This window comes from Schistocerca gregaria, chromosome 8, assembly GCF_023897955.1.
Source record: "Schistocerca gregaria isolate iqSchGreg1 chromosome 8, iqSchGreg1.2, whole genome shotgun sequence".
Classification (NCBI taxonomy): domain Eukaryota; kingdom Metazoa; phylum Arthropoda; class Insecta; order Orthoptera; family Acrididae; genus Schistocerca; species Schistocerca gregaria.
The window spans coordinates 504,322,224-504,345,557 of NC_064927.1; the positions used below are offsets into that span (position 1 = coordinate 504,322,224).

At 46.4% G+C, this 23,334-nt stretch overlaps 1 protein-coding gene across 3 annotated transcripts in view; it reads left to right on the top strand.

Annotated features, from left to right (window-relative positions):
- LOC126284897 (organic cation transporter protein) overlaps window positions 1–23,334 on the top strand; it is a 442,131-nt gene that overhangs the window by 359,822 nt on the left and 58,975 nt on the right. For all 3 annotated transcript variants that reach the window (XM_049984159.1, XM_049984158.1, XM_049984157.1), the window contains exon 3: window positions 22,687–22,843. In XM_049984159.1, the coding sequence (XP_049840116.1) occupies window positions 22,687–22,843 (157 nt within the window). The remainder of the gene's footprint in view (window positions 1–22,686; window positions 22,844–23,334) is intronic.

Here is a 23,334-nt window from a genome sequence, read left to right on the forward strand (position 1 = left end):
AAGGTGTTTATATTCTGGTGCAAGAAATCTCTAAGAGTTTACCGGCACACATTAGGTAGAAAATTTATATATCAAAATACTCAAAACCAAAATGGAGTAATACTTTATTAACAATTCCTTCTAGAACTATCAGAATATTAAGAGTCGTAAACTCCAGTTGACACGAACGACCACATTAAACAGACTTTAAATTTGTAATATACACACAGATGATAGGACCCAGTCTAAAGCTACGTAAATAATGGATAGAAAGTGTTACATAAAAAGCAGGCGAGTGGCGCAAGAGGAAGAGCAGTCAGTTTCCACAAAGCAGCTGCTTTTCTGCTTGTAGAGTAATCTAGACTCACAATAATCAAAGTGAGTGCACTAGAAGTAGAGGTATTTTGTTGTTGGTACACTTAACATAGGTGGACTTCTGTTAGTTAACACACAATTCGTATCGTTTCACATTTCTGAAGGCTCTCCTGGATGATGTCAATTCATGAATTAACTCGGCTGAGAAATTTGTTTACACACTAGCTTTCGGTTAGCATTCCACCAATACAATACCCATCTTGCAAAAAACATTCTAATCTTCAATTCCTCATTTAAATAGTACCTTTCAGTTTCATCCGATCTGCCTACGGCGCCATCTGTTTTACACCTCTATATTGCGCGTCTATATTGCGCGCTTAGACATTTTCATCCGTCTTTTCGGAGCATTGTCTGCATCTGTAACCTTAAGGAGAACTCGGTCACCCATTTCTCAGCTATTGAAAATTTAGTGCCATAGTCATAAACACCAACGTCGGATGTACTTCCGTTTCGAATAATCCATAAGAAAAAATTAATGTTTTTAGATATTGCAAAAAATGGTTCAAATGGCTCTGAGCACTATGGAACTTAACTTCTGAGGTCATCAGTCCCCTAGAACTTAGAACTATTCAAATCTAACTGGCCTAACGACATCAACCTCATCCATGCCCGAGGCAGGATTCGAACCTGCGACCATAGCAGGCGCGCGGTTCCGGACTGAAGCGCCAAGGACCGCTCGGCCACAGCGGCCGGCCTCGGTGCAGCGAAGCAGCTTTAATCTCTTAATAAAGGCAAGATCTCCAGATTGTATACCAGCCAACTTCTTTTCAGAGTATTCTGATAAAATAGCTGCATACTTACCAATCGTATACAAACGCTCGTTTGTCGAAAGATCCGTACCTAAAGAATGGGAAGTTGTACAAGTCACACAAATACCCCAGAGAGGAAATAGAAGTAATACGTTGAATGGCACACCCATATCGCTAACGTCGATTTACAGTAGAATTTTGGAACATGTACTGTGTTCAAACATTATGGGTTTCCGCGAAGAAAACGATTTATTGACATACAGCCAACACGGATTCAGAAATCAGTGTTCTTGTGAAACTTAACTGCCTCCTTGCTCTCACGAAGCGATGAGTGCTATCGACAGGGGATGTCAAACTGATTCCACGTTTCTAGATTTACAGAAGGGTTTTGACACCATTCCTCACAAGCAACTTCTAATTAAATTGCATGCCTATTGAGTATCGTTTCAGCTGTGCAACTGGACTAGTGACTTCATGTCTGAAATGTCACAGTTCGTAGTAAGTGACGGAAAATCGTGGAGTAGAACAAAACTAATATCTGAAATCGTGTACAAATACGCATAAACAAATTATAAGGTTAATAGTGAGCTTCCGGGTCTTCTGCTAAATTGTTTCCATTTTGCATTTCGACGACGAAACCGGTCGTCTTCTTTAGGTGCTTCAAGTTTTGCTGTTAAGTGTGTTCGCAGCCTGGACTCCAACCAGACTCCGATCTATTGTTAGTCTCACGCCGCTACTTATGCAGAGGTAGATTCCCGATTCGCACTACGTCCTATGGTGCTCTTTTGTTTTTCAGAGCTTGCACTGATGTTCCGCGAAACGCAAATTCTCTCAGCGTTTTCCCACTCTGGTGGGTGCGAGAACCGACGAGGTTCTCATAAATTTAGTGCCGGACCCCGAGCTTTATTAACACTGAGGTAACAAAAATCGCGGAATACCTCTCAGTATCGTGTCGGGCCAGCTTTTTCCCTCAGCAGTGCAGTAACTCTACGTGCGCGGCGTGGAATCAACAAGTCGTCGAAGTTTCCTGAACAAATACTAAGCCTTGCTGTCTCTATAGCCGTCCACAACTGCGAAAGTGTCGCCAGCGCTGGACTTCGTGCACGAACTGACCTCCCGATTACGTCCCATAAATGTTAGATTTATTTCGTGTCGGCCGCTCTGGCTGGTCAAACCACTCGCTTGAATTGTCCACAATATTCTCCGAACAAATCGCCCGGTGTCATGACGCATTGTCGTCCCTACAGAAATACCATCATTGTCTGGGAACATGACTTCCATGAATGGCTGCAAATGTTCAACTAGTCGAAAATCCGCAAGACTCAGTCCATTCCATCTGAGCACATTGTGATTGCGTGTCACTTGTGTCATACGTATGTACGCGAGATTTCCACACTCTTGTACATCCCTAGGTCTACTGCTTCCGATGTGATAGTGAAGTGGAAACGTGAAAGAACACGTACAGCACAAAAGCGTACAGACCGACCTCGTCTGTTGACTGCCAGAGAACGCCGACAGTTGAAGACGGTCGTAATGTGTAACAGGTAGACATCTATCCAGACCATCACACAGGAATTCCAAACTGCATCGGGATACGAGTACTATGACACTTAGACAGGAGGTGAGAAAACTTGGATTTCATGGTCGAGCGGCTGCTCATAAGCCACACATCACGCCGATAAATGCCAAACGATACATTTCTTGGTGTAAGGAGCGTAAACATTGGACGATTGAACAGTGGAAAAACGTTGTGTAGAGTGACGAATCGGGGTACACAATGTGGCGATCCGATGGCAGGGTGTGGGTATGGTGAATGCCCGGTGAACGTCATATGCCAGCGTGTGTAGTGCCAACAGTACAATACGGAGGCGGTGATGTTATGATGTGGTCGTGTTTTACATAGAGAGGGTTGCACCCCTTGTTTTGCGCAGCTCTGTAACAGCACAGGCCTACATCGATGTTTTAAGCATCTTGTTGCTTTCCACTGTTCAACAATTCAGGAATACAGATTGCATCTTTCAACACGATCGAGCACCTGTTCATAATGCACGGGCTGTGACGGAGGGGTTACACGAGAATAACATCGTTGTAATGGACTGGCCTGCACAGAGTCCTGACCTGAATTCTATAGAACACCTTTGCGATGTTTCGGAACGCCGACTTTGTGCCAGGTGTCACCGACCGACATCGATACCTCTGCTCAGTGCAGCATTCCGTGAAGACTCGGCTGCCATTCCCAAAGAAACGTTCCAGCACCTGAGTGAACGTGTGCCTGCGAGAGTGGAAGCTGTCGTCCTGGCTAAGGGTGGGCCGACACCGTACTGAATTCCAGCATTACCGATGGAGGGCGCCACGAGCCTGTCATTCTTCAGCCAGGTGTCCGGATACTTTTGATCACGTGGTGCACTTCTGTGTGCGCGTCACCAGCCCGCAGTGACACCGCGCGGCCCCAACCGCCGCGGGCGGACGGCGTTCGCAACGTCTCGGCTCATCAGTGTACGTGCACGTCGCTATCCCAAGGGTTTTGGCGACTCGGTTTATGGGTAAATTGAAAGCGCCTTACGACAAGCAATCCGTGGTATGGTATGCAGTACACAGGATAGGATGGACAGAAATTCTACTGTGATGGCACAAGTTTTATCACGTTTGAGGGATACGAAAAGGTGGTATGGTTATTGAGACCCGTACTGAATAGGTACTTATCTTAGGTGTGGACTTGGGACCTTAGGTACCTTTGCACAATGGCATGTGCGCCAGGAAAACATACTTCAGAATTCGGCGAGTGGTGCGCAGGAATGTACAAAGACTGCCACCCATGTCTTGAGGAAAGTTTTTCTGCCGCAGCTCGATAGTAAACTCCGGTTATCCCGGAGAACGCCGGCCGGTGTGGCCGTGCGATTCTAGGCACTTCAGTCTGGAACCGCATGATCGCTACGGTCGCAGGTTCGAATCCTGCCTCGGGCATGCATGTGTGTGATGTCCTTGGGTAAGTTAGGTTTAAGTAGTTCTAAGTTCTAGGGGACTGATGACCACAGATGTTAAGTCCCATAGTGCTCAGAGCCATTTGAACCATTTTTTTCTTACGTGAGAACCTTTTAACCATCTCACAACGGTTGTCCCGTTAACTTTCGTTTATGAAATAAATCTAACAACGATTACAGAATCGTGAATGATGTGGAGATCTGTCCTGAACAGCACGTTGGAAGGCATCGCAGGTATGCTCAATAATGTTCATGTCTGGAGTGTTTGGTGGCCAGCGGAAGTATTAAACACAGAAGAGTGCTCCTGGAGCCACTCTGTAGCAATTCAGGACGTGTGGGGTGTCGCATTGTCCTGGTGGAAATGCTTAAGTCGGTCGAAATGCACAATGGACGTGGATGGATGCAGGTGATCAGACTGTATGTTTACGTACGTGTGACATGTCAGAGGCGTATCTAGACGTATCAGGTGTCCCATATAACTCCAACTGCACACGCCCCATATCAGTATAGAGCCTCCACCAGCTTGAACAGTCCCCTGCTGACATGCAGGGTCCATGGAATCACGATGTTATTTCCATACCCGTGCACTTCCATCCACTCGATACAATTTGAAACGAGATTCGTCCGACCAGGCAACATCTTTTCAGCCATCAATAATCCAACGTCGGTGTTGACGAGCTCAGGTGAGGCGCAAAGCTTTGTGTCGTAGAGTTATCAAGTGTGAACGAGTCGCCTTCGGCTCCAGAAGCCCATATCGATGACGTTTCGTTGAATGGTTCGCACGCTGACACTTGTTGATGACCCAGAATTGAAATCTGTAGGAATCTGCGGAAGGGTTGCACTTCTGTCACGTTGAACGATTCTCTTCAGTCGTCGTTGATCCCGGTGTTGCAGGATCTTTTTCGGCAGCAGCGATGTCGGAGATTTGATGTTTTACCAGATTCCAGATATTCATTGCTGACTCGTGCAAGGATCGCACGGGAATATCCGCACTTCATCGCTACCTCTGAGGTGCTGTGTCCCATCGCAGATGCGCCAACTATATCACCACCTTAACTTGTTGCGTTCAAACTCACTTAAATCTCGATAACCTGGCGTTGTAGCAGCAGTAACCGATCCAACAACTGCACCAGACACTTCTTGTCTCACATAGGCGTTTCCGACAGCAGCGCCTTTTTCTGCCCGATTAAGTATCTCTGTGAAACTTCCTGGCAGATTAAAACTGTGTGCCGGGCCGACTCGAACTCGGGACCTTCGCCTTTCGCGGGCAAGTATTCTACCAACTGAGCTAACCAAGCACGACTCACACCCCGTCCTCAAAGCCTTACTTCTGCCAGTACCTCGCCTCCTACCTTCCAAACTTTACAGAAGCTATCCCGCTAGTATTAGAGCACTTGCCCGCGGAAGGCAAAGGTCCCGAGTTCGAGTCTCGGTCCGACACACAGTTTTAATCTGCCAGGAAGTTTCATATCAGCGCACACTCCGCTGCAGAGTGAAAATATCATTCTGGAAGTATCTCTGTGTTTCCCTACGCACTTCAGTGTAATTTTTTTCACCTGGGAAGGATGAGGCTTTTATGTCCTCTTTCCACTTAACTAGGAGTCATTAGAAACTGTCTTTGCGGTTATCATTACAGTGCGGTTAGAAGATTAGGTATACACAATGATAGCTATAACTTTCGTAATTGGTACACACTTCCAACCATAGTTGACCTAGCGTCAAAAGCCTGAATAATTACCTTTTGCAGCGCAGACCGCTGCGAGACGTATACGAAGCAAGTTTATCAGGTTATGGAAGGTACCAACAGGGAGGTGGAGCCATCGGACTCCAGTGTAGCGGCCAGCTGCACTAGGTTTCTCGGCTGAGGATTCGTGGCGCGAACAATAGGGTCGAGGTGGTCCCACAGATTCTTGATTTGGTTTAAATTCAGAGTTTGTTGGCGAGGGGAGAACGATAAACTAAGCCCGGCGGTCACTGCGACACGTTGCATTGTCGTGCTGGTAGATGGCATCGTGCCGAAGGAAAAACAGACTGCTTTTGGGGATGAATGTGGTCCCCAAGGACAGATGCATGATTGCGTTGATCCATTGTATCTTTCACAATGACGAAATAACCTAGGGAATGTCGCGAAAACTTTCCCCAAACCATAACGCTCAAACGATTGTTGCACGTTATTTGCTTCGACTTTTCTACATCTACATTTATACTCGGCAAGCCACCCAACGGTGTGTGGCTGAGGGCACTTTACGTGCCACTGTCATTACTTCCCTTTCCTGTTCCAGTTCGCGAGAATAAAGACTGCCGGAAAGCCTCCGTGCGCGCTCGAATCTCTCTAACTTTACACTCGTGATCTTCTCGGAAGGTATAAGTAGGCGAAAGCAATATATTAGATACCTCATCCAGAAACGCACCCTCTCGAAACCTGGACAGCAAGCTACACCGCGATGCAGAGCGCCTCTCTTCCAGAGTCTGCCACTTGAGTTTGCTAAACATCTCCGTAAAGCTATCACGGATACCAAATAATCCTTCTCTATCTCCTCTGTCAACACGCACGACCTGGTACGGAACCGACACTGATGAGCAATACTCAAGTATAGGTCGAACGAGTGTTTTCTAAGCCACCTCCTTTGTTCATGGACTCCATTTTCTAACGACTCTCCCAATGAATTTCAACCTGGTATCCTCCCTACCAACAATTAATTTTATATCATCATTCCACTTCAAACCGTTCCGTACGCATACTCCCAGATATTTTACAGAAATAATTGCTACCAGCTTTTGTTCCACTACCATATAATAACACAATAAAGCATCCTTCTTTCTATATACACACCTGGAAATTGAAATAAGAACATAGTGAATTCATTGTCCCAGGAAGGGGAAACTTTATTGACACATTCCTGGGGTCAGATACATCACATGATCACACTGACAGAACCACAGGCACATAGACACAGGCAACAGAGCATGCACAATGTCGGCACTAGTACAGTGTGTATCCACCTTTCGCAGCAATGCAGGCTGCTATTCTACCATGGAGACGATCGTAGAGATGCTGGGTGTAGTCCTGTGGAACGGCTTGCCATGCCATTTCCACCTGGCGCCTCAGTTGGACCAGCGTTCTTGCTGGACGTGCAGACCGCGTGAGACGACGCTTCATCCAGTCCCAAACATGCTCAATGGGGGACAGATCCCGAGATCTTGCTGGCCAGGGTAGTTGACTTACACCTTCTAGAGCACGTTTGGTGGCACGGGATACATGCGGATGTGCATTGTCCTGTTAGAACACCAAGTTCCCTTGCCGGTCTAGGAATGGTAGAACGATGGGTTCGATGACGGTTTGGATGTACCGTGCACTATTCAGTGTCCCCTCGACGATCACCAGAGGTGTACGGCCAGTGTAGGAGTGTAGGAGATCGCTCCCCACACCATGATGCCGGGTGTTGGCCCTGTGTGCCTCGGTCGTATGCAGTCCTGATTGTGGCGCTCACCTGCACGGCGCCAAACACGCATACGACCATCATTGGCACCAAGGCACAAGCGACTCTCATCGCTGAAGACGACACGTCTCCATTCGTCCCTCCATTCACGCCTGTCGCGACACCACTGGAGGCGGGCTGCACGATGTTGGGGCGTCAGCGGAAGACGGCCTAACGGTGTGCGGGACCGTAGCCCAGCTTCATGGAGACGGTTGCGAATGGTCCTCGCCGATACCCCAGGAGCAACAGTGTCCCTAATTTGCTGGGAAGTGGCGGTGCGGTCCCCTACGGCACTGCGTAGGATCCTACGGTCTTGGCGTGCATCCGTGCGTCGCTGCGGTCCGGTCCCAGGTCGACGGGCACGTGCACCTTCCGCCGACCACTGGCGACAACATCGATGTACTGTGGAGACCTCACGCCCCACGTGTTGAGCAATTCGGCGGTACGTCCACCCGGCCTCCCGCATGCCCACTATACGCCCTCGCTCAAAGTCCATCAACTGCACATACGGTTCACGTCCACCCTGTCGCGGCATGCTACCAGTGTTAAATACTGCGATGGAGCTCCGTATGCCACGGGAAACTGGCTGACACTGACGGCGGCGGTGCACAAATGCTGCGCAGCTAGCGCCATTCGACGGCCAACACCGCGGTTTCTGGTGTGTCCGCTGTGCCGTGCGTGTGATCATTGCTTGTACAGCCCTCTCGCAGTGTCCGGAGCAAGTATGGTGGGTCTGACACACCGGTGTCAATGTGTTCTTTTTTCCATTTCCAGGAGTGTATTTGCCATACATTACATTTTTCTATGTTAAGGGTCAGTTGCCACTCCCTGCACCAAGTGCCTATCCGCTGCAGATCTTCCTGCATTTCGCTGCAATTTTCTAATGCTGCAACTTCTCTGTACATTACAGCATCATCCGCGAAAAGCCGCATGGAACTTCAGACACTATCTACTAGGTCATTTATATACATTGTAAAAAGCAATGGTCCCATAACACTCCCCTGTGACACGCCAGAGGTTACTTTAACGTCTGTAGACTCTCTCCATTGAGAACAACATGCTGTGTTCTGTCTGCTAAAACTCTTCAATCCAGCCACACAGCTGGTCTGATATTCCGTAGGCTCTTACTTTATCAGACGACAGTGCGGAACTGTATTGAATGCCTTCCGGAAATCAAGCAAAATGTCATCCACCAGGGAGCCTGTATCTAATATTTTCTGTGTCTCATGAACAAATAAATCGAGTTGGGTCTCACACGATCCTTGTTTTCGGAATCCATGTTGATTCCTACAGAGTAGATACTGGTTTTCCAGAAATGACATGATACGAGAGCAAAAACCTTGTTCTAAAATTCTACAATAGATCGATGTCAGAGATGTAGGTCTATAGTATTGTGCATCTGCTCGACCACCCTTCCAATCATTTGGAACCTTCCGTTCCTCTAGAGACTTGCGGTACAAGACTGTTAGAAGGGGGGCTAGTTCTTTCGCGTACTCTGTGTAGAATCGAATTGGTATCCCGTCAGGTCCAGTGGACTTTCCTCTGTTGAGTGATTTCAGTTGCTTTTCTATTCCTTGGACACTTATTTCAATGTCAGCCATTTTTTCGTTTGTGCGAGGATTTAGAGAAGGAACTGCAGTGCGATCTTCCTCTGTGAAAAAGCTTTGGAAAAAGGTGTTTAGTATTTCAGCTTTACGCGTGTCATCCTCTGTTTCAATTCCATCACCATCCCAGAGTGCCTGGATATGCTGTTTCGAGCCACTTACTGATTTAACGTAAGGCTAGAACTTCCTAGGATTTTCTGTCGAGTCGGTACATAGAATTTTACTTTCAAATTCACAGAACCTACATACCGATATGGATGTTGCGCTCATGTTAACTGGAAAAACTCTAGTCTTCACTGGAATGCACCGTGGTTTCGGATCAGACGTGACCACTGGCCAGTTCGTTCCGGAATAATGTGGCTGAAACGACGAGGGAGATACCAAGGAGCGTAGCATTATTCATGCGTACAATTAAGACTCTGGACATAGCAGATATAGTATTGCAATTATGGAATGGTGATAAATATTCGATCCCTTAACAGAGATATTATGGAACAATGTGCTCTTCCCAATCTGCTTGTTCATCCAAGATTACGACTCGACCATATAATACCATTTGATAGTGTATTTGGGCAGCTATTTAAAAAAGCAGATAAAAATTCGCTAAACTCCTTCCCAAGGGCCTGTCTCCATTCATTCGAAACTAATTATGAACGTGTAGAAAGAAATAGTGTTGACGCAAATTAAGAGATTTGTACCAATTATATTAATAAGGGATGGAACTGATATCCCATGGCACACAAAGCATGTCAAAACTCTGTTGCAGAAGTAACGAAAAAAGCTTGCCAGATTTAGAAAAACGCGAAATCTCTAAGATTGGATTACAGTAGCTTGAAATTTAGTGCAGTCTTCAATGAAAGACATTTTTAGTAGTTTCCACAAAGCCCTGTCTCTGTCTTAAAATTCAGCAGAAAATCCAGAGGGGTCCTGGCCGCATTGTAAAGTACCGCAGTGCCAAGATATGATCTGTACCTTAACTGAACGACAGCAATGGTAAGGCTGTCGATGACAGTGCCACCAAAGCTAAGTCACTGAAAACGGTTTTCAGAAATTTCTTCACAAAAAACGACGAGGTATTCGAGAAATCAAATCAAAAACAGTTTCCAACATGAGTAAGTCAGAGGCAGATGCTGTCGGTGTAACGAAGTAACTTAAATCACTTAACGAAAGAAGTCTTCAGATTCAGAGTGTATACCAATTAGGTTCCTCCCAGAGTATAATGACATAATATTCATTTTATTTTTGTTTTCTCGTCAAGTTCCGTAGGACCAAATTGATGAGCAAATCTCAAAGGTCATGGAACGTGTCAGTACAGCAATACAACATAAACGTAACAACAGATAAAAATAAATGTTCATGAACCTTAAAAAAGCCAGTTCATAAGTTTAAGTAAACGCTATCAGCAATACAATAAAAATCAGCTTAATTTTTCAAGGAACTCCTCGACTGAATAGGAGTGACCCATGAGGCAACTCTTCAGTTTCGATTTGAAAGCGCGTGGATTATTGCTTCGATTTTTGAATTCGAGTGGCAGCTTATTAAAAATGGATGCAGCAGTATACTGCACACCTTTTTGCACAAGAGTTAAGGAAGTCCGATCCAAATGCACGATTGGTTTCTGCCGAGTATTAACCTAATGAAAGTTGCTTATTCTTGGGAATAAACTAATATTGGTAACAAGAAACGACAATAAGGAATATAAGTATTGGGAGGCTATTGTCAAAACACCCAGACTCGTAAACAGAGGTCGACTAGAGGTTCGTGAACTCTCACCACTTATTTCCCGATCCGTTTCTGAGCCAAAAATAGTCTTCTAGAATGGGAAGAGTTACCCCAAAATATAATACCATACAACGTAATCAAATGAAAATAAGCAAAGTAGACTAATTTTCGTGTCGAACGACCACTCACTACAGAAAGCTTCTGAATAGTAAAAATTGCAGCATTAAGTCTTTGAACTAGATCCTGAACGTGGGCTTTCCACGACAGCTTACTATCTATCTCAACACCTAGAAATTTGAACTGTTCAGTTTCACTAATCATATGCCCGTTCTGTGAAATTAAAATGTCATGTTTTGTTGAATTGTGTGTTACAAAGTGTAAAAACTGAATCTTACTGTGATTAAGCGTTAGTTTATTTTCTAGAAGCCATGAATTGAGGTCATGTACTGCACTATTTGAACCCGAGCCAATGTTAAACACAACATCCTTCACTACCAAGCTAGTGTCATCAGCAAACAGAAATATTTTAGAGTTACCCATAATACTAGAGGGCATGTCATGTATATAAATAAGGAACAGGAGCGGCCCCAACACTGATCCCTGGGGCACCCCCCACTTGATAGTACCCCACTCAGATCTCACATCACAGCCGTTATCAACATTGTGAATAATGACCTTTTGCTGCCTGTTGCTAAAGTAAGAGGTGAAAAAGTTCTGAGCTGCTTCCCGTATTCCGTAATGGTCCAACTTCTAGAGCAAATACCTCCATACTTCGCAATCATACGCAACCGCTCGCTCGACGAAAGATCCGTACCTGAAGACTGGAAAGTTGCATAAGTCACACCAAGACTCAAGAAAGGAAGTAGACTAAGCAGCTGAATTACAGACCCGTAACACCGAGCGAGGTGGCGCAGTGGTGCACACTGGACTCGCATGCGGGACGACGACGGTTCAAACCCACGTCCGGCCATCCTCATTTACGTTTCCCGTGATTTTCCTAAATCGCTTCAGGCAAATGCCGGGATGGTTCCTTTGAAAGGGCACGACCCGACTTCCTTCCCTAACCTGATGGGACATGACCTCGCTGTTTTGTCCCCTCCCCCAAACCATCAAACCAACCAACCAACCCGTATCACTGACGTCGGTTTGCAGTAGAATTTTGGAACATATACTGTGTTCGGACAAAATGAAGTATCTCAAAGAAAAAAAGCTGTTGAGATAGTCACAACGGTTTCAGAAAATATCGTTCCTGTGTTCTGGCTCTTTATTAACATTTAGTAATGAGTGCCATTGGCAGTTGATTCTATATTTCCAGATTTCCAGAAAACCTTTGATATCGTTCCTCGCAAGGGGGGCTTCTAATCATAATGCTTGCCTATGGAGTATCGTCGCAGTTGTGTGGCTACATTCGCGGTTTTCTCTCAGGAGGGTCACAGTTCGATGTAATCCACAGAAAGTCTCGAGTCAAACAGAAGAAACATCTGAAGTTCTCTTAGGAAATGTAACAGGTCTCTGCTGTTCCTGATCAAGAGAAACAATTTAGGAGACAATAAGAGCAGCCCCCGTAGATTGTTTGTACATTGTGCTGTCGTTCACTGTGCGGTTAAGACAACAGAAGATTAAAACAAATTTCGAAATCATTTAACAGTGTATCTTTATGGTGTGGAAAATCGCAACTGACAGTAAACAATGAGTGTTAGGTCGTGTACATCATCATCATCTTCTTGAACAGGTTGGGCCTCACCATCTAGGCCTGTTTTCCCACGATCTACCTATATTATCTGGTATTATCCTTGCCTCTTTTTCCAACACACTCCATTACCGTTCCATTTATCCCTTGGTCTCTTCCTTAGTCGTTTCCTTTGCATCTCCATTTCATGTTTCTTCTTCGGAATCCTCTTGTTTTCCATTCTCTGTAGGTTCCCATGCCGTCGTAGCTTTGATGTCGTATCCTATTCTGCAAGTGGTACTCTTTCATTATTCCACTTACCCTTTTCTTTGTCATCCTCTCCCTCCCTCCCTCCCTCCCTCCCTCCTTGATACTCGTATCCTACTTCTGAGTCACTTCATTTCACATGCATGTGTAACCTGCTTACTTTATTTTCATTACCCATATTTCAGATGCATAGGTCAGTAATGGGATGTAGTAACGTATACACATTGCTTGTTTTTTGTGGCACGTCTTTTCTCCAAACCAAGCTATTAACAAACACACAAATTTAAAGCCCTCCCCACCCCCACTCTTTGAGGGGTTCGTGCTTGGCTACCATCGGGTCCCAGCCTTTGCAGCATTTTTTGACTTCCGAGCTGCATGCCTATCTTCTCCTCCCTTGAGTACCATGTCTGGGGTATTGTTGGGAATGTTCTGCATTCTGTCACTGACCTGCAAACAGTCCCCCTTTTGTTTTCCGCTCCCTTTTCCTTTCTATGTCTCCTTTCTACTCTCGTTCCTCTGCTTCAGCATTTGAGGATCCTCTCTTTTTTTCTTCCTCCTCCTCCTCCTCCTCCTCCTCTTCTTCTTCTTCTTCTTCCTCCCTGTGAACCCCTGAAGGCCAGCGCATGTGTCTGACGCAGAACAGGTGACGGGGTAACGCGTAATTCCCCGCCCTGGGTAGACAAGTAAGGCACGCACATACCCCCTGGTACAGGCCAGGCCCAGGGAGGGGTGATTGCCTGAGCTGTAATCTTCCCAAAGTGCCGATTGGTCCCTCTGTCAGGTGTTCAGGAGGTGTGACCTGAAGTGTGAACAATCACCCAAGGTGGGTGCGCCCCCTTGTGAATGGGGCCTCCAGATGGAGGGAGCACACAATCAGAGATGCTGGCAATCGTGGGGATTTCCTCTAGATGAGTCAATCCTCTTCCCACTGGACGTCTACAAAACGCATATGCAACGAGGCTAATGATTCAAAGACCCTTACCGCTGCACCACAGTTCCTCGTGGCATCAGGTACTGAGGACGGTCAGTCCTTAACCACAGTAAATGGTGTAGACGCAGTTGCTGGTCCTGTGAAATCCTGCTCTCGTGTATGTAATGGCACTTTGCTTTTGGAGACCTCTTCTGATTATCAAGCACAACTACTGCTTGCTGACTCGCTTATTCACAGTTACCCTGTTAATGTCAAGACCCACAAAAACTTTGAATTCATCCCGTGGTGTAATTTACACCAGGCTGCTCGACGGTCTAACTGAGGCTGAGATACACTCTTACATCTCTGATGTCATTGCTGTTCATCGTGTTATGAAAAAGGTAGACTCCTCCTTAGTGCCCACCCGCACGCTTTTTCTCACCTTTGATAGAATTCTGCTTACATCCAAGCTCAAAGCAGGTTATGACATTATCACCATCAGGCCATATGTTCCGAACCTGATGTGCTGTTGTGTGTCATCGTTTTAACCACACTCTAACATCTTGTCGACACCCAGCCAAATTTTTTACCTGTGGTAGCGATGCATACGAGGTAGATCGTCCACCTCCTTCTCTCCACTACATCAACCTCAATTGCGGCCATGCCGCATGGTCTCCGGAGTGTCGTGTATCTTGACGAGCAGGCTGTTCAAGAGATTCAGCTAAAGGAAAAGGTGCCTTACTCAGTCGCTCACAACTTACTGGCTAATTGTAAACCCTGCGTTCTCCCGTCTGGTACCTATAGTTCCATTCTTGTTACCCCTCGCTCCATGAAGGACAGGGACATGTAGGCACGTGACCTCCAATTCAGCTATGAGGTCATGAAATAGCCCAGTGTCAAAATAGCATCGTCATCCGCCTGTCCAGCTGTGCAACAACTCGTCAAACTGTTGCCTCAAGGGGCGAAATCACCAACTACACAACTTGGTAGGCCAGAAGAGATACAATGAGTGCTCCCGTGAATACTTCCTCCATCCCTCCAGCCAAACAACATCAGAGTCTTCATCTAACCAGAATGGTTCAAACAAGTCCTCCAAAGGCAAACGGTCTTGTCCTTCGCCACCTCGAAGGTCCTCTTCGATGGTGTTGGCACGTGATACCCACCCAGCCTCCATGCCGCTGGTGCGCACCAACAACCGTTTTCCGCCGTTGAACTCCACAGACCGACCGCATAAGCAAGCTGATGTTTCTGTGGACTCCATGGAGCAGGATCCTCCAGTAGCGCCTGTTCTCCAGCTGTCACTCAGCAGCCGTCGAGGTGACACCCCACATCCCTTCATCACGACTCTCCTCCAATGGAACGTTCGTGGCCTTTGGTCCCACAAAGAGGATTTACGGCTGCTTTTAGCGTCGCAGCGTCCCCTTGTACTCTGCCTTCAGGAAACGAAATTGTGTCCTCATGATTGCTTTGAGCTTTCACATTTCTTACCGATTCGTTTTGACCTTTCCCCCCTGAGGTTGGCATTCCCTCTCACAGGGGCGTCATGCTCCTCCTATGGGATGACATTCATAGTCAACCCATCTCGCTCATTACCAATCTTCAAGCTGTGGAAATTCGCCTTTTCCTTCCTCACCTGACTTTTTCCGTCTGTACCATTTCTGTCCCCCACTCATTTGCTGTCACCAGGGCAGACTTACTTCTACTTACTGGGCAGCTACCTCCCCCAGTTTTGCCACCTGGTGACTTTATTTCATATCATCCCCTTTGCGGCTCTGCCCTCTTAGCTGAGCTTCTTAACCTCTCCTGCCGCAACACTGGAGCACCAACTTTCCCATTTGGACCTATCCTTCTGCACTGCCCAGCTTTCCCATCATCACGAGTGGTCCATTCTTTCTGACACCTACTGGAGCGACCATTTCCCATGTGCTATCCCTTTGCTGACCCCTACCCCATCCGCGTGCACGCCAAAGTGCTAGTTTCCTAGGGCTGACTGGCAGCTTTACTCCTCCTGTGACGACCATGTCGCATCTCTCACATACGTTGGCTGTCGCAGAACGTTCCATCCCGCACGCTTCCTCTCTACCACGTCCAATCCCAAGTCCCTTGGTGGACTGAGGCATGCTGCGACCCAGTTAGAGCACGAAGACGTGCTGTCCGTGCTTTTAACCGCCACACTATGCTGCCAAACTGCATTCATTATAAACAGATGTGTGCAAAGTGTCAATGCATTCTTCGCGATAGCAAAAGAACTAGCTGGATTTCATTCACTAGTTTGAACAGTTCCACACCTTCCTCTGTCGTGTGGGCCAACCTCCGATGGCTCTCTGGAACCAAGATCCATTCCCCAATTTCCGGCCCGACAGTCACTGACGATGTCATCGTGGACTCTATTTCTATCTCAAACACCTTGGGCCGCCGTTTTGCGGAAGTTTCGACCTCTTGCCGCTATCTCCCTGCCTTCCTCCATCAGAAACGAGCGGAGGCGGCTCGGGCGATACCCTTCTCTTCCCCGAAACGTGAGTGCTACAATGCCGTCTTTACCATGATGGCGCTAGATCATGCTCTCAGTTCATGCCGATCCTCTGCCCCAGCGCCAGACGCCATCCACATTCAGATGGTGCAGCAGCTATCTCTTAAGGGGAAGCACTTTCTGCTTAACACATACAACCGCATCTGGGCAGAGGGCACATTTCCTGGTTGCTGGGGTGAAGCTACAGTCATACCCATACATAAACCTGGTAAGGACAAAAACCTTCCTTCTAGCTACCGGCCCACCTATCTCACCAGCTGCGTTTGCAAGGTGATGGAACGTATGATTCATGCCTGGCAGGTGTGGTGGCTCGAGTCTCAACATTTACTAATGAATGCACAGTGTGTATTTAGAGCGCGGTGTTCCGCAGTTGACCATCTCGTTACTTTGTCCACCCATGTCATGAAGGGTTTTCTGCGGAAGTCCCAGACTGTGGCCGTGTTTTTCGATTTGGAGAGGGCCTAAGACACCTGCTGGACAACTGGTATCTTCCGTACTCTTTACATGTGGGGCTCCCGTGGGCGCCCGTCGTGTTTCCTTTGGGCATTTTTACAAGACCGAGCTTTAAAGGTGCGTGTGGGTTCTACCTCCTCGGACAGCTTTATCCAGCAAAACGGCGTGCCCCACGGTTCCGTCCTCAGCGTTGTCCTCTTTGCTGTCGCCATTAACCCTGTAACGGCCTGTCTCCCGCCAGGCATCTCCGGCTCTCTTTTGTTGTCGATTTCGCCATCTATTGCAATTCCACACGGACCTGTCTCACTGAGCGGCGTCTTTAGCGTTGTCTTGATCGTCTTTACCCCTGGAGCATCGACAATGGCTTTTGCTTTTCCACTGACAAAACCGTCTGTATGAACTTCTGGCAGCGCAAATGGTTTCTCCCACCATCTCTGCATCTTGTGCCTGTTGTCCTTCTGTTCGTTGAAAGTACGAAATTTCTGCGGCTCATGCTCGATAGGAAACACTCTCGGTCCTTCCATGTGTCTTACCTGGCAGCCCACTCTACGCAGTTCCTCAATCTCCTAAATGTTCTCAATGGTACTTCCTGGGACGTCGGTCTAACCACCCTTCTCCATTTGTACTGGTCCCTTGTCTGCTCGAAACTCGACTATGGGTGCTTTGTTTATGCATCTGCACGCCCATCCCTCTTACTGTCTCAACACTATCAACCATCATGGCATCCGTTCGGCCACGGGCACCTTTTACATCAGCCCGGTTGAGAGTCTGTAAGCTGAAGCTGCTGAACTACCACTGTCCGACCACCATGACTTTCTCCTCAGCAGGTATGCATGCCGTTTGTCTGCCATGCGTGGCCACCCCTCCTATGCCGCCTCCTTTGCTTCTCTGTCACCTCCTAGAGACACTTTCACCAATGCACGACCTCATCTCGGCCCTCCCGCCGGGAGGAGGTTCTTCTAACTCGGCTGATTATTGGGCACTGCCTTTTAGCGATCGTCATTTGCTAAGTGGCTATACCCCACCACTTTGTACACATTGCGCCCAGATTTTAACTGTCCGCCACTTCCTGCTGGAATGCCCCTTTTTTCTTTTTTTCTTTCTTTTTTAACCATTTACGTTCCAGCTTGGGTTTGCCACCTGATTTATCAGCCGTTTTAGCTAATGACGAGCGGGCTGTCGACCGCGTTTTACTTTTTATCTGTCGAAGCAATATGGCGAAGGCCACTTAATTTTTAGTTTTGGACCTCCATTTGTGTTTAGTGTTTTTTAGCCCTTTTTGCACGTGCCTGTTTTTAGGTGTGTCCCATTCTGTCCATTGGGACTGACGTATAGTCGTTTAACTTCTCTCTGTGTTCGTGTTCTATAGTTTTGACTTGGGCGCTTGTGACCCCAGTTGCTTTTTGCGCCCTAAAGCAAATGAAAACGAAAACACATTTAAAGGGTGTCAATTGAACAAAATACCTACGAATTATCATTACGAACAGCTTAAATTCCAACGATCACACAGAAAAATGTTAAATCGTTGTAGGCAAGGCGAAACAATAACTGCGTTTTATTGGCAGAACATTTACCTTGTGTACATACCGCATGGTTGATGTTTCATCAAGCTGTGTTACTTGGCAGTGGTGTGTATTTCAAGCACCTTATGATAGGCAACCCGACTTACATGATACACCATGGGTGCAGAAGGTGTAAGTTGAGTTGCCTGTCTTAAGATGCGTGAAATACGAGGTGCATTAAAGTTCTAAGTCCTCCGATTTTTTTTCTCCGGACTGGAAAGAGATAGAAACATACGCATTGTTTTAAAATGAGGCCGCGTTCATTGTCAATACGTCCTAGAGATGGCAGCACCGTACGGCAGATGGAATTTTACCGCCAGCGGCGAGAATGAGAACTGTTTTAAATACTTAAAATGGCGACGTTTTCCTTACTTGAACAGCGTGCAATCATTCGTTTTCTGAATTTGCGTGGTGTGAAACCAATCGAAATTCATAGACAGTTGAAGGAGACATGTGGTGACGGAGTTATGAATGTGTCGAAAGTGAGTTCGTTGGTGCGACAGTTTAATGAAGGCAGAACATCGTGTGACAACAAACCGAAACAACCTCGGGCTCGCACAAGCCGGTCCGACGACATGATCGAGAAAGTGGAGAGAATTGTTTTGGGGGATCGCCGAATGACTGTTGAACAGATCGCCTCCAGAGTTGGCATTTCTGTGGGTTCTGTGCACACAATCCTGAATGACGACCTGAAAATGCGAAAAGTGTCATCCAGGTGGGTGCCACGAATGCTGACGGACAACCACATGGCTGCCCGTGTGGCATGTTGCCAAGCAATGTTGACTCGCAACGACAGCATGAATGGGACTTTCTTTTCATCGGTTGTGACAATGGATGAGACGTGGATGCCATTTTTCAATCCAGAAACAAAGCGCCAGCCAGCTCAGTGGGAGCACACAGATTCAACGCCACCAACAAAATTTCGGGTAACCGCCACTGCTGAAAAAATGATGGTGTCCATGTTCTGGGACAGCGAGGGCGTAATGCTTACCCATTGGGTTCCAAAGGGCACTACGGTAACAGGTTCATCCTACGAAAATGTTTTGAAGAACAAATTCCTTCCTGCACTGCAACAAAAACGTCCGGGAAGGGCTGCGCGTGTTCTGTTTCACCAAGACAACGCACCCGCACATCGAGCTACTGTTACGCAACAGTTTCTTCGTGATAACAACTTTGAAGTGATTCCTCATGCTCCCTACTCACCTGACCTGGCTCCAAGTGACTTTTGGCTTTTTCCAAGAATGAAAGACACTCTCCGTGGCCGCACATTCACCAGCCGTGCTGCTATTGCCTCAGCGATTTTCCAGTGGTCAAAATAGACTCCTAAAGAAGCCTTCGCCGCTGCCATGGAATTATGGCGTCAGCGTTGTGAAAAATGTGTACGCCTGCAGGGCGATTACGTCGAGAAGTAACGCCAGTTTCATCGATTTCGGGTGAGTAGTTAATCAGAAAAAAAGTCGGAGGCCTTAGGACTTGAATGCACCTCGTATTTTCCGGTCCACTATTATTTTGCCCGCTCTGTGCGTACTTTGAAGCAGCTGAGCGATACTACTGCATTATCAGCTGTCGCTCAGCTGTTGGATCACATAAACGTTGCTCATCTTCTTTCTTACAATTTTCATGCAACATGCAAGAAGTAATAAGTATTAGTAGAAGAAATAGAATTTGATAAACGTGTTACGAGCAATGTCACCCTGCCATGCAAAGTCATTTTTTTTTGCTGTTCTCACTGTTTGAATGTTATTTGAGTTGGATACCTCAACATTCTCTGTTGTAAAGTTTCCAAATATTTAAAACATTTTTATTTCTTACATGCTCCGATGACACCACAAAATACATGAAAGGTAATCGTAGTGGCGAATATGGACAACACTCAACTGTATAATGAAATGACGATATTGAAACTATGTGCGGCCACGGGCCTCTAACCTGGATTTCCCGTTTGGTCGCCTAGAACCGCTCGGTCACAGCGACCGGCCAGGAATGTACAAAATAAATGTATGAGTGCAGGTTGTACCCATATAGACGACGATATGCGGAAGTTTGAGTCGGGCTATCAAATGCCTGGATAGACGAAGTGCTAAGGCGACCGCTCGCGACATCGGGTAAAGCCGGGATCGAGGCCCGGACCGGCACAAATTCTCAATGTCTTCATCCCATTATACAGCTGAGGGTTGTCTATATTCGCATCTGCAAATGCACCTCATGTATTTCACAACAGCTGTAGTCGCTGCATTGCGTGTTACTTCGGGCATGCATGCACTGCAGTATCGAAGGACCACAAAAGGTTACATATAATTCACAATGTATAAAATATACAATCTATTAGAATAAAAATGTAGATGCTCTAATTCTTTACGATTGTGCCAATTTTCTTTTAGCCATTTCAGCAATGCGCGTGACAAATAGTGCCGTCTCTGTCTGGCCCGCTCATACATCTTGCGTTCCGTGGATTTCACCTGTTAAGTCACAAAGGGGGTCACCTTGTACGTCCCACGCACCTTCCTGCTTCTTTCCTCTCTTGTCCTCACTCATTTCAACGCCTGCAGTTTCAAGTCTTAGACGTTGATTCAGTCAGGCTGATATCTAGATTTGCGAGTGTTTCAGATCGTCCATTCCCCTCTTACGTCAAAGTTCTCTAGTTCTTTGCATGCCTACCCTAGTGGGGACCTGAATTTGAGATACTGGTGTATGGACAAATCAGAATCCTTCGTGTTCTTCTTATACTCCTCAGCTATCTAAAAGGTGCAGAGCTAGAAGCCATGCTCATTGTGTATCCCCGAGTGCTCCTGTAAGGATACTCTTAGCACCTCTTAGATACAGACTTAAGTAATATGGGTGCTGTCGTAAAGTGCTCAACAGTGACCCCAGCATTGCATCGCGTTGTGCACCAGTGCCCGAGCCGAGGTCGTCAGGGGATCTGCGTGATGCCCCCACAACGTGCCTGGCAGGTTAACCAAAACGCCACCACGGCTTCCAGTGTGAGCCACCGCCTCCACCCGCGGTCCGCGTGACAGACGACGTTCAGTCCAGATTTATGGGAGTGTCGCCCCGCCTTACGCACTTCTCGTTCCTAGAGCTTTGTCACTTTCTGTCTGTCTCCTTGTTTGCATTAACGTACAAACTGTCTTACTGGGGTAGGATCAAAATGGCATCGGATGTCATGTTTGTACAGTATTTCAGCTCCTTACGAAGTTTTACTTGAATTTCTTCATAGCTTTTGCCGTGTCATTCCATGCTCTGTATCAGCGTATGAAAATTTACAAGATGACACTTTCGCTATGCGTAGTATGTAATTTAAAAAAAGAAGGGACAGAGGTGAACTGTAGGTTACACCATTTTTCAATGCTGTATTGTTACTGGCCTTTTAAATAAGTATCATTATGTTGTTGTTGTTGTTGTTGTTACAGACATCATACCGAAGAGAGATTTGATGCAGTTCTCCACGCTACTCTATTGTCTTTTCATATCTACATAAATATTGCAACCACCTTCATATATTTCCACACTTCCCTGTATTATGAAAATACCTCACTTTATTTTCTCTATCAACTTAATTCCTAGTTTAATAAAGTTATGCCATAAAGCTTGTGTCTGCGCTGTAAGATTTAGAACACCTTCATTATCTAGGCCACCTACTCACATAACTTTATCATTCTGCTGTAGCATTACATTTCGAAAGCCTCTATTTCCTTCTTGCCTGTAATATTTATCTTCCACAAGTCACTGCCATACAACAAAGTAATCGCTCGATTACTTTCCTTGACTTCAACTAGGTGCTACCGTAGTTCTTTCTCAAAAAAGCATTTCATACTGTTGACAATTTGCATATACTATAGTCTTCCTTTCTAGCGTTATCTATTATCTTGCTACCCAAACACCAAACTCGCCTACTACATATAGAGTCTCATTTTCTTATATAGTTCTCTCGACATCATCTGATGTAATTCAAGTAGTCTCCATTACTCTTGTTTTACTTTTACTTTTATTTTCATTTTATGACTTCAATTTTGAAGATACTATACAATCGGGGCAACTGGTCTTCCTAGTTCTTTGCTATTTGTGGTAGAATTACACTGTTATCCTCCAACGTTGCAAACTTTATTTCTTCTCCTCGAATTTTAATTACCTTTTCAACTTGCACCTTGGATTTCTTTATCAGCTGCTCTTTGCGCAGATACTGTGACACATGTGGGGTGGGCCGCAACCTTGTCTCACTCATATGTTAGTGCGCCCCTTTCACGTCCTGCACTTCTTTAAAACTGCAGTTTGATTTCGGTAAAAGTTAATTATATTTATAAGTTATTTTACCTTTGATTAATTATATTGTTCTTAGTTTCTGTCATTGTTTATGTCTGTCTGCCGCGGTTTTTTGCTCTGTCAGTTGAAACGTAGCTGTTCTGCAGAGAAGCGGAGTCCTGTTCGTACTACAACTACAACTACAGCGCACTGGCTGCCATGGGCTTCGTGAACGCGCTCGAAGAGGTGCAGTCTCAGCCACGGCCTCCGAGAGTCCCCTGCACGAGCCACGACTACGACGACTACCACACCATCAGCTCGGAGGTACGCACGCATCTTCCGTGTGGGACAAATTACCCTAACACCCACAGTTTCTGTACTGCGAATATGTCTGGCTCAAAGGCTAACCTGGGCCATATAAATGTGACCATATTGTCTAGACTTAAATTCGGGACACACGGGAGGGGGAGGGGGAGAGGGGGGAGAGTGACTCTGACACAGACAGGGAGGAGCAGATGGACGTAGGGGGGGGGGATGGAGGTGCTGGACAGGGCTAGGTGGGAGGGGTGTAAAGAGGAGGGAAGAGAGGTGTGTAAAGAAAGAAGGGCTGGGAAGAGAGGGAGAGGCAGGACGAATAGAAGACTGGAATAAATAAACACCCAGTCAACGCCAGCTTTCTCAGCTAGTTTTTACATAAAAATGGTTTTCTCATTGTTAGCCACGCATCTTTATATATTTTTATGGAACGTGATGCAATGATCGTTACCACCGAACATGTGCATCTGTTTCAAATTCTGAACAAAAGCGTGACAACC